The 12094-nt window shown below is 32.6% G+C and overlaps 1 protein-coding gene across 2 annotated transcripts; it reads right to left on the minus strand.

Moving 5' to 3' along the window:
- Window positions 1–2219: 2219 nt before the first annotated feature.
- Window positions 2220–8883, minus strand: LOC112501147 (high mobility group B protein 10). Of its 2 annotated transcripts, none has more exons than XM_025104819.1 (6): window positions 8605–8883; window positions 5488–5566; window positions 5096–5138; window positions 4951–5004; window positions 3561–3892; window positions 2220–2486 (listed from the first exon to the last, which is right to left on the minus strand). In XM_025104819.1, exons 1-6 carry the CDS (start codon window positions 8778–8780, stop codon window positions 2448–2450), a joined length of 723 nt encoding a protein of 240 aa, XP_024960587.1. In that variant the 5' UTR covers window positions 8781–8883; the 3' UTR covers window positions 2220–2447. The 2 variants fall into 2 exon arrangements, with proteins under 2 accessions (XP_024960587.1, XP_024960586.1); XM_025104818.1 differs by having other exon boundaries at window positions 5096–5258; window positions 8605–8882.
- Window positions 8884–12094: the final 3211 nt, after the last annotated feature.

Here is a 12094-nt window from a genome sequence, read left to right on the forward strand (position 1 = left end):
TTACAATTATATTTTAATTTCAGAAAAACTATTTATTCGTTAATTTTTTTTATATATATTGATGAAAATAAAAAATGAATAGTGTCAACACTATTAAAATCTATAAAAGCTATTATACTTTAATTTTAAATATCCAATCAAAATATTTTTAATTTTAAAATTGATATACATACATATGTAATATCAAATTTTGCTAATTGTATTCCAAGTTACAAAAAAAAAAAAAAAAAATCAAAACAAAGGTTAAGAGTTAGACGATAACATGTTTATATAGAGTCAAGTTTATGTCTTCTTATTCGGTTATTCTTCTCATTTAAACTTCTTTTAATATATATATATATATATATATATATATATATATAGAGAGAGAGAGAGAGAAAGGTTCAAAAAGAAAAAACCCTAAATAAATGAAAAAATAGAAAACATTTTATCAACTCTCAGATTAATTGAGCTAATGGATGTGATTAAATGAACATTTTTTAAACTAGACAGATAGGGGGGTTAATTTGCAAGAAGTACCAGAAATGTCAAATCACATGTAATACAAACACATCATGTTGATCAACAATCGTACGGACGACTTTGTGCATGAGCTTAGTCCCATTGACCAAGTACCTGCATGCATACCGACCCTTCTCGCATTACTTGCAAATTGAAGGATATTTCGCATCCTTCCACACATGTACGTGTACGTCTTATTTTACAGTCTGGATCACTTATGTTAAATAGACTATAAAGATTGTTGCTACAACTTGAACGAAAGAATGATTGAGGGATTAAAGTTGCATGAAGACTAAAAATCCATGGACTTGAAGTTCATATATTTGATATTTAAAGTGAAGGCCATAACTAGTATGGAAGTGAGGTCTTATTTGATGAATTAATTGTCATGATCCAACGGTGGTGATCATAATACTCATCCTTTTAATCAATGCCTTCATTAATTCTCTTAATCAACTCATTTTAATTACTATCCTTCTCTCACACGCCAATTTTATGTTTCATTTTAATTCCCTTTTCCATTTTTACCCCTCGCAGTTATATATCACACATTTTTATGGTAATGGGATTATTATTCTAGAAAAATCATTATGTATTTTAAATTTGAGCAAAAAAATGTCAACTTATACGCTAAATACATTTAAATCGAGCAAATTAAACATATAAATCAAATATATTTCTATAATATATGTTTCAGTTCAACAAAATTATGATACACATCAAGAATTGATGGAGAGACAATTGTGTTCTTTGGGTTTCTTTTTCTTATAACAAGTATTGATGACAAGTTATGAATTCAATCTCTTGGTATCCAAAAGTTATATTGTTGACATGTTTTATGTAAGAAATTGGAATTTATGAAGCATAACAAGTTACAAAAAGCCTTCATTTAATATGGTTGGTATTAATTAAATTTCTATACGTATATTGTTTTAAGAACCAATCTTAAAGAATACAAACGGTTTTCGGTTTGATACATAACTCATTCATTTGTTAATGGACGTTATATAAGTTCGTCAAATGTTTAGACCAATAAACGAGTACGTTTTGGTAAAACGAAAAATGAGTTGGGTTTGTATTAAACCAGTTTTAAATTGAATCTTTTAAGATTATGAAATAAGACGTAAATTTGGATTTATTTAAAAGAAAAGGCAAAAACAATAATATGTTTATAAAGATTGTCATGTGATGAGAGTGATGTAGAAATAATGGGTTTGCATTTGTTTGTTTAAACCCACAAAAAGCAATTCAAAAGCCTTGGATATCATGTGACATGACATGGGATGGCTTTTTTTCCTAACAATTTTTTTGGAATTTATTCTCTTTTCTAAATAATATAGAAATTATTTTATAAAAATAATATCTTTTCCCAAACAAAACTTAAAGATAAGTATCGAGAGCGGTGGTCAAAGTTCAAGAATTCTAGAGATTGAATTGAACGAAGACCATCCAAAGAAACTTCTCTTCCAAATTACAACAAACCAAATCAACCTCATATATCCTCTGTTCCCATTTGAAAAGTGAGACCCCACACTTCATTATCGGTCTCATGACTCGACCTGCTTTGCATTTAGTGGTAGTCTGCAAAACACAAACCAGCTCAAGTCATTTGACTCGATTACGGGTCTCAGACAACAAGATTGTGTCATTTCACCTGTTCCAACGACTTCAAACTTGCTCCTATCAACACCAAGATTCAGTGATGAGACGTTATAAACTTCAGCAAAAAAACCCACCATTTTTTTTTTTTGGCAAATTTCGCACATCGTGATTGGAGAAAACAAACCCTTTCTCCGGCGATCTAAACTACAACAAACCGAAAGGGTCGGAAACAAAGAAAGTACAACAACAAACCCAGAGTCTACTACAAAAGAGAGGAGAAGAAGAAGATTGCCCGCAGCCTACCAAGCACTAGCTCGATGCGAGTCAAGAGTCTTTGGCGTGATCTATCTTTCCTTGCCTCTTGATCCCTTTTCCTGATAAACCTACAACACAAAAGAAGGTTCTTGAAAACATTGGTTTACTCAAGTTTCCGATACACATCTTTTGATCATTAAAGAAAATTAGTGAAAAAAGTCAAAACTGTCCAACTGTCCTAATAAATTGTTTTATAAGATCCAACAATTGTGCGTCACATATAAATTTACTACAATAAATTGACAAGACCGTTTCTGGGCGTTCTAAGAGCATCTCCAATGCTCCTTTTTGCACTTTTTGTCGTCACCTCATCTCCAACTCTCATCAAATCAAGAACTATCCTAAAAATCCACAATAATAGTTTTTATAAGAACCTCCTTTTGTGGGTCCTATTGATTTTTTCAACATCACTAATAATTATAAAGTCAAGAAAATAAAATAAAAACTAGGAAATGTCACTTCTTGCAAACTTCATGGTAAGAACCAAGGTTCATGTACAAGAACCTAAAGAGGATAAGCTTCTTATAAGAACTCTCCACAATGATTAGTTCCTACCAGCCACTTCACTTTTTGCTAATAACAACCTAAAGTTATTGGTTCTTACCTTGAATTTTGTATGGAATCATGTATTATTAGGTTTTTAGATATTTTTTGATTTTTATATCCATATTATTGATGTTGAAATAATATATGGGACCCACAGAAGGAAGATCTTATTAGTCAGTGTCATTGTCGAGTTTTATGCTAGTTCTTAAATTGTTGAGTTGGCAACGATGTGACTAAAAAGAAGTGGAAAAAAAAGGTTCTCATAAGTCACTCTATCGGAGATGCTCTAACAAGTTCCTTAAGACGATTTTAGAAAAATAAATCCTTATATTAGTCTTTTTATATGACATTATTTAAAAATGTGTCTTATAAAAAACAAGTGTCGTGTAAAAAGAAGACACCTCTGTAAAAAAAACTAATAGGACACTGTATTTCAAAAGTGTGCTTAAAAACTTGCTTGGATGCCCAAATACGTAGCAACTTCCTATTGTAACACCTTTAATAGGATGCATAGTTGTTTGATCATTTAAACTGAAGTCCTGTAAAGTAGTCTATTAGAACATTTAGACAAATGATTGAGGTGATCGGGCATTTACCTGTTTCTCCTCTTCTGTCAGAGTGCTCCATAAAACTTGAATTCTTTTGCGGATGACATTCTCCTGCCCGTGGTACAAAGGCTTTAACCTGATATAGTGCTCGGTGAAAAACACGTCGTAGCCGCTCGTGTCCGGCTCAGGTGAAGGTTCCCTTAGTGCAAGCTGATACATATTGTGGGTCCCATGAGAAGGAGCCGGAGAATCGGATGGAAGATGATACAGAAAGCCTGAAAGCTTCTCAGAACCCATATCCACAGTAACTACATAACCATGATCGAATCTTTTATCAATGGTTCCAGTTACTTGTCCACCAACCTCAACCATTCGCCTTCCTGCACCACATAAACAACAACCATCCTTCGTTTCAGTGACACACTATCAACACATCAAGCGTTTTCTACCGTGTTCTCGAAATATTTGTTTGAGGGAAAGGAAAGGGAGGAAAAGGAGCGAAAAACAAAAAAAATCATGTGTTCTCTTAACTTCTTAGGAGGAAAAGGAAATGAACACAGATAGAAAATATCATTTATGTTTCCTCCCAAATATGGAAGAAACGGATCGAAAGAAAATAAGGGAGTCTACAATCTTTTATGACAAAAATACCCTCATAAAAAAGTGAGAAAAACAAATATAACGGGTATATTCCTATCATTTCTCTCTGGTTCAAGAACATGAAAAACGGTTTCCTCTTCATTCCGTCCCTTCCATTTCAAGAACACAAATAAAAAACTTCCTTCCCGTTCCATTCTTTATGACAAGCATACCCTCATAAGAAAAAGTGAAAAAAACAAATATAAAGGGTATATTTGTAAATATGACATCTTTCCTTTCATTTCTATCCGGTTTAAGAACCTGATAAATTGTTTCTTTTTCATTCCTCTCCTTCCATTTCAAGAACAAAAATAAAAAACTTCCTTCCCATTCCATTCTTTATGACAAACATACCCTCATAAGAAAAAGTGAGAAAGCAATTATAAAGGGTATATTTGTAAAAAATGACATCTTTCCTTTCATTGCTCTTCAAGGACATGAAAAATTGTTTCTTTTTCATTCCTTCCCTTCCATTTCAAGAACACAAATAAGAAACTTTCTTCTCATTCCATTCTTTTCCCTCCCTTTTCGTTTCCTTTCTTTTCGTCTCAAATTCACAAACACGGTATTATGGGATGTCCCAATGAAATTGCAATATTTCTCTCTACGGTAGCTTTCTAAGTCCAAAATTACTTATTTGCCCACCACCAGTATTACAAGGAATCCACAGTTCTCCCCTATTTTTTCATTTTTGAGGGGTATTTAAGAAATTTGGTTGATAGTCAGTGATTTATGAAAGATCAAAAAGTTGCAATTTTCATGGGACAGAACAAATACATGAACCACATAGTAACCTGACCAGAAAACAGGTTCTTGACAGAACCAGATCCACCGGAGAGCCTGTTTGTAGCATCTGTCGGGAAAGGGCAATAAAGTCATAAAGCTTTTTATGTTAAATAAAATTTAAAGAAACATAAGATAAAAGGATGTTCAAGAATGAGTACCAGCAGGAACGATAGTGGGGGTCTTCTTGCGGAAGTAATAAACCTGCTCAAAATGATAGAGCAACGAGAGATAGTATTTTCGCAAGACAAAAGACGCGTTGGTGATTGTAGGACCAAATTTGAAGACAGCCATAACTTCCTTCCATCTTCGGTCACTCACAATCTGTAAAACAACTTGACAGGAAATGTATGCCGAGTTATATTTGTTATAAAAAGTCCGATAATTTGTTTGTTTTACCATTTTTTCAAACGGGCCTGAGCTGAAACGGACCGGCTTAGACTTCTAAGTTATGAAAAATTATCATTCACTATTCCACTTGCGATTCACAAAGAAAGAAAAAAGATGCCCGATCTTTACGCTGTTTGTTCTGGTATATGAATAAAAATCATACCTTTTCAATGCCACCTCGTGAAGTGACCTCTATAAATAGCCGGTGTAGATCTAACGACTTCCCTCCAATGATCGGGATCCTATGTACATTAAGAAAAAAAATTCAAATCTTATCATACGACCCACAAAATTAAAGCAATATCAGAACATATCATAGTACCCATAGAGGCATACCATGAAGATTTAAAGAAGAATAAGTTCATGATTACTTGGTGGTAGAAGATGAAACTATAGATTGTGGTTATTATATTTATTCTTTAACATTTAATATCCGTATCAACGTATGCAAATTGAGCGGGTATGGATGATACCCGTTTTGACTAGTACATGTAAAAAATTGATTTACCCCGATAGCCTTTTTCTCAAACAATACATTTTGCAGCCTGAATCATTAAATGATTTCAATTATTTTTTGAATCTAAACAAAGCATCACTAGCATGAAACTAGACCCTCTTCATGATAAAACTGAACAAAGTTTAACAACTAAGCTGATTAAAAGAAGAGCATAACATGATCTTTCATATATACACAACTTCCTTGATCTCAATCTTGAAAAGAAGCTACATATGGTGCGAAAGTTTACAGCATGACAGAACAGACAAAAGCAGCAAAAGCAGAACAATCTTTCAAGAAAGTTACGGTTCCTTGATTTGGTCCATTCCAAAATGAGTCACTTTCCAAACCAAATGAGCCCAGTATATCCCACCCGGCGGTGGGGTTAGGACGGGTGTTAAGATGTACGTGGACTTGAACTCTACCCTGAAGACTAGAGTACCCGTTTCCAAGAAGACCCCCAGCTAGTGAGAATCGTGTGAAAGTGAAAAAAGAACAAATAAGCTAAGATTTGAAAAGCTAGATATGAGTAAGCAATAGCAATATAAATAGAAAGACAGATATGAGTAGCCTCACCCCTAGTCTGCTATCCTAGTCTTGCATATCCAAGAACTCCTAATGAGAAGTATGAAAATGAAAAGAAGGAAAAAAATAACAGATGAGCTGAAATGAGTCACTCAATAGGGACAATGGCAACTTTCAGTGGCAATTTTAAAGAAAAAGAAGTCTTCATTCAAGGACAGCAATTCAATAAAAACATACTAAATAACTTGAAAAACAGTCCAAGTCCCTTCATCTGCCTATGCGATTAGTAAACCTACAGGTTATCATAGATCTTTTGGGCTCATTTGACCAGGTTAACTAAATCTTTGCCACCAGTCGCAAAGCCTGTTGCAACTTTCCTTCGTTACCAGGACCTTAACTATTTCACCATTCTATTAAATTTTTATGGGGTCCATTTCTAGCCATCCCCAACTAGTTTATGAAAAAAAGATCGTTGTTCATCATCATCCAGAGTCTACTTTTACAATACAAAATATAAAGTGTTAATCTTGCAGTTTAACAAGAGTTTGCTATATTGGATGGGTAACTAGTTACCAAATAACCAGTTTCATCTAACTTGTGGTGGTACGTAGTCTTGGTTGGAAAATATGAAAGGATGTTGTATATTGAAGTATTACAATGCAATGTACTATAGGTGCTTGTGTCTCGGTATACACACATATCTAATGAAATATCCCATCTAATATATTTCAAAACAAAGAACTTACTTTTAATTATGTTTGAATTTCACCTGAGACGGATGAATTTACCCTAGTCCTCTTAAGAGTGTTATTTTTCTTTCCTATATAGAGATCCAATAATAGAGATTTAAAAAGTAGCACATTTTCTAACAACTTCAGTATAAATATTGCATATGTTTCTTACCCATAACTCTCTCTCTCTCTCTCTCTCTCTCTCTCTCACTTCATGCTCTCAAAGAATGGATTGATGGCTGCAACCACAAGGATCGACGAAATCTCACAATGATATACACAATGGTACGAATTCAAGTATCAATGTGCATAAAACCTTTTTTTTTCTCTTACCATTGTTCAAAAATAGCAAGACTGGCCTTAACTTATTGTACCTTACATTCTCCGCTGCCTTTTTCCTTTCTATAGCTGCTTCCAAGCCTAATTTGTTGTCCAAACAACCACATCTTGGGTCATACAGTCTTGATTGCATTGCAGAGGGTTACTAAACTAAGTAAGAAAAAGATAAATCACTCCATAAATGACCAAGCTTTCTATATTATAAATGTAGACCAACCCTACCCAATTTCATTTCAATATGACTTTAGCACTGCAGGTCACATAAATGACCAAGCCTGAACCTATGGCACCAGAAACTTTCTAAATTGTATTTCAGATAGCTAGTGTCAAAATCAACTATCAAAATAACACATAAGATGAGTGTAGGCGTGTAGCACAAATGCAAAAACTAAGTCTAGTGCCCACACGTGACGGGTGGATTAGAAACAATTATATAAAGGTAACATCTATTATAGTGCACGTTGATGAGGAAAACAAGGAGAACCTGCTTGAGACATCTTGATCATCTCCAATTCACAACAATTGGGATATAATCATGTCAAACTTGAACCAAAAGGAGATCTTTAAGCCATAGATTGACATTTGGGATAAGTAGTTCACATGTCCAAGAATCCAAAGTTTTCAACTCATAATAAATTCTATCAACGCATTAGTTTATAGCTTACCCTACTTAATTTGAGATAAAAGATTAATAATGGGTTACACATCAAAAACACTAAAAGGTATTCAAAAACTTTGACCATATATACTAAATGACAGTGTGATGAGACTTCACATTCTTAAACTCTTTTAAGACAATCAAATCAAATAGTGATCTAAAACTGCACATTTATGTCCTACAACACTCCAATAACAATACCAAAATCAAATTCACCTCAATCCATGCTTCAGAACCCTGCCAATTTGGTTTTCCCAGATTTTGACACAGATTTCCCCAAATTAAATTACAAGGCTTTCTCAAATCATCAAGGAAATACACACATAAATTGCAAGTACATAGTTAACCATCAAACCTACTACAATGAAAGATCAAATACCCAGAAAAATCCCTCATCATTCAAGAAAAAAGAAATGAATATTGGGAAGAAGGGTGAAACTAGAAATTCAAAGAAATCTTTGAAACAAAAATAGCAAAATATGATTAAAATAAAATAAAAAGGTAGACAATAAATAATGTATGTGTACTTACTTGAACTTGGTACCGAAAACCGAGTGAAATATTTGAAGTTTTTCCAAGAAAAATTGAGGGTTTTGAGTGATTTCTTCATAAGAAGCCTCTGGTGAAGGGTATGAGGTCGTGGGTGTACCGTAACCATTGGTAAAGACGGCCGTTTTTGGGCCGTATGAGAGATGAGGGGCCGACATTTTTAATCGGAGGTTAACCAAGATTCGATTATATGTGTAATCATACACAATAACACTAAGAGGTGAAGAAATTTCGATTAAATAGAAAAATATAAACAGCGTGACTCACTGACTGTAGATTTATTTCAGTTTTTTTTTTCCTTCTCATATATACAAGACGATGAAGCCTTCTTTATTGGATACCGTGATTAATATCATCAAACCTACCTTCTTTAAAATAATCTTTTTTTTACTTTTTAATTTATAAATTAATAAAAAGATCCAAACTTTCATCACCAAAATGGAGTTTACACTCAATGTCATAATTTTAAAAGAAAATGAGGATTAATTCATTAAATTAAAGATTATTTTTTGTGATTATTATCGGTCAAACCTATCCCTCTTATATTTAGAATATTTAAGGTTTCTTTTGCTTTACTCTGATGTGGACTTTTGATGTTTCCATTTTTTTTTTCCTTATTTTCTTTCAAAAACATCAAACAAATAATTCTTTTCTTGTATTTTTTTTTTTTTTGAAATATATGGTTTTAACTCTGTGTTTAAATTATATTGTATGTCTTTGAATATTGTTCTATACTTATACTTAAACCATTACTTCTTTAATTAGATACAAATGGAGTCGCGTTCGTTCGTAAGTAATTCTTTTTTTTTTTTCTGGTTGCCAATATTTGCTCGAATAGATATTCAATTTTGTTGACCAATAGTTACCATGTGACTGTATTTAATGATATCCTAAAAAGTTAACGGCTTTCGGTTTCCCATTTTTGTTCCCGTGGTCAGCATGCATATGAATTTTATTTAATTCGCTTGAAACCCTTAATGTTTTAATGATGATGTTTGCTCTTTCTTTTATCGTTTTTCAGATTTATTATCAACTCTTGATTTTTATTTCTACTGTTTGTATTGCTTTTCTTTGACGAATCAAAAAAAGACGCATTCTTAACAATGCTTTGATCTAAAATAAGGGGAGAGTTTATAGTATAAGAAAACCTCCATACTTTAATCAAAAACATCTCTTTTAAGCCAGTATTTTTTATAGTGGAGGGTACAATAAAAATTTCGTTCATGATTTAAAATAATTATCATAATATGAAATAAAATATTATAGTACATAAAATATCAATGGGGAATGGGCCACCATGGATTTTCTTAGCGGGCCCATCCATGATCTTATGTGTGGAAAAAATGAATCGTGTGACTTGGTGGTTGAGGTTTTAGGGGATGTCGTGTGATATCTCATTTGTCAGGGTTTGATTTCAGATGTACACAACAATTGTGTCACTGAATTTATCAAGACTGACTTTTACTGTCACAGTTTATCATAATTAGTTCAAGCATAACCTAAGATACCCTACTAAAAAGATAAATCACATCATTTTCTATCGTAAAATGTAAACCAAAAACACCAAAAAGACAACGATAATTTAGCCTTTGACTATCAAAGTAATAATACAAACCATCCAAGTACTTGCATGTGGTTGTTATCATGATTGATCATAAGTCTAGTTTGCGACATTTAAACAGTCCAACTTAATCACGGTTGTTTGGAAAAAAATTAACTCAACCTAAACCACTAGACATTGCAACTCTACGATAATCCTTCAAAAGTATAATGGAATGACAACAAAGTAATGTCTAATTACAGACAAAATGTTACCAATAGTTTATCAACATGTATATTTTTCAATGACTCTATTGTCGTACTATGAGTGCACAATTACATATTAGACCACGATTTATCAACCACATACCAATGGTAACCTGACTCAACTTTCCAACTAATTACTAAGGGATCGTCAAAATTTTGGAATTCAAGACTTTTTTTTATTATAGTTTTTCCGAAAAACGTTTTCATTGAAAAACAACATTTAAGATTTTGGAAATACATGTAGACTACTGTACACATGCATATACTATAGGTGATCATGATGTGCACATAGACTATACATACATGATACATATGCACCATAGATAATTACACACACACACACTATATTTCATATATACAAGTAGCTATACACTACATGTAAATCTGAACTATATATGAAACCTCAAATGACCCAACACACTATACATTATATGTATTGAAGACCATAACAACACATTAAAAGATCCATGACAATTCATTACTATATATTAAAGCATATTGTGAGGAACCGGTTCATTATTAAGTTTTGTACGAATAAAGTTATCTGTTTGGATTAATGTGTCTGTAAAGATTGATAAATTTTTTGTTTGAAAGAGTTTTTTCATACATGAAATGAGCATGATTTTATTTGAGAGAGACATGTTTCGACAAAACTTGGATTTTTGCATAAAGCTACCCTCGAAAAGCTTAATGAATACTATTAAGAAGTAAACAAAAGCTTAATAAAGTTATCCATAATTGTTTTTTTTTCCAAGCAAAATCTTGATTCAGGATGCCTTTGAATGAAACTATTAAGAGGTAAACAAAACCGCTACTCTTTTTATTTATATTTATGAAATTTCAATACTTTTGGATGCTTATGAAGTGAATTTTGAATCATACGGAATCTTTCAAATTCGTTTAAATTTTGATTAGAAAGGGTTTTGCAATTTGAGTGACATCTATTTAGTTTTTCTTTCTTTCAAATGTAATTTGTGTTTATAGACTATGAAAATATTGGTGGTTGGGATACCAGTTTGTTCAATTGCTTAGTTTGTAAACAATTCACAAGATTTTCTTGGAGAGGGAAAAGTAGTAAAAGGTATATCAATCCACTGTCAGCTTTTATCTATACAGGATTTAATGGAAAACCATCAGTCATGAGACGGTTCATGTGATCGCTTCTCTAGTTCTTTGACACTGTATCAGTTTTAGATACTCTTAGGACATGTTTGTTGGTGTTGAGAATGATACGTATTTCCTCCTGAATGGTAACTGCTTTTTGGCATAAATTCTGGAAGACTAATCGGAAGCAATTAATAGGGGAAGACAAAAGTCTTCTAATATTWCGGTTATTATCTCAATTCATGGAGAATAGTTGTTTTTACCTTCAAATATATATTCTCCATTCATTCATAAGAAAAAGGAGTATTGAAGGAGAGCCAGAGAAGAGACTATAGAAAGATTGAGATACTTATAAACTCTTGTAACTTCCTCATTTTTCTCATATAGTGATATCATCGGTTGTGCCTGTGGTTTTTTCCCGCAAGGGTTTTTCCACRTAAAATCTTGGTGTTCTCGTTTTATTTCCTTTATTATCGTCGATTAATTATTACAGTTGGCAACTTAATAAGCTTAATGAAACTCAAAGCTTATTCAGTCAATTATGCATTTTAGTAGCGGCTTA

This window comes from Cynara cardunculus (genome assembly GCF_001531365.2).
Source record: "Cynara cardunculus var. scolymus isolate 2C chromosome LG 17, CcrdV1, whole genome shotgun sequence".
NCBI classification, from domain to species: domain Eukaryota; kingdom Viridiplantae; phylum Streptophyta; class Magnoliopsida; order Asterales; family Asteraceae; genus Cynara; species Cynara cardunculus.

What these genes read in the sequence shown, in the direction of transcription:
- LOC112501147 (XM_025104818.1), bottom strand. Translation starts at nt 8,780, where the DNA reads ATGTCGGCCCCTCATCTCTCATACGGCCCAAAAACGGCCGTCTTTACC. An exon ending in CACGAGGTGGCATTGAAAAG is followed by an intron (nt 5,259 to 5,487) that starts GTATGATTTTTA and finishes GTTGTTTTACAG; the next exon opens with ATTGTGAGTGACCGAAGATG. An exon ending in TGACAGAAGAGGAGAAACAG is followed by an intron (nt 2,487 to 3,560) that starts GTAAATGCCCGA and finishes TTTGTGTTGTAG; the next exon opens with GTTTATCAGGAAAAGGGATC.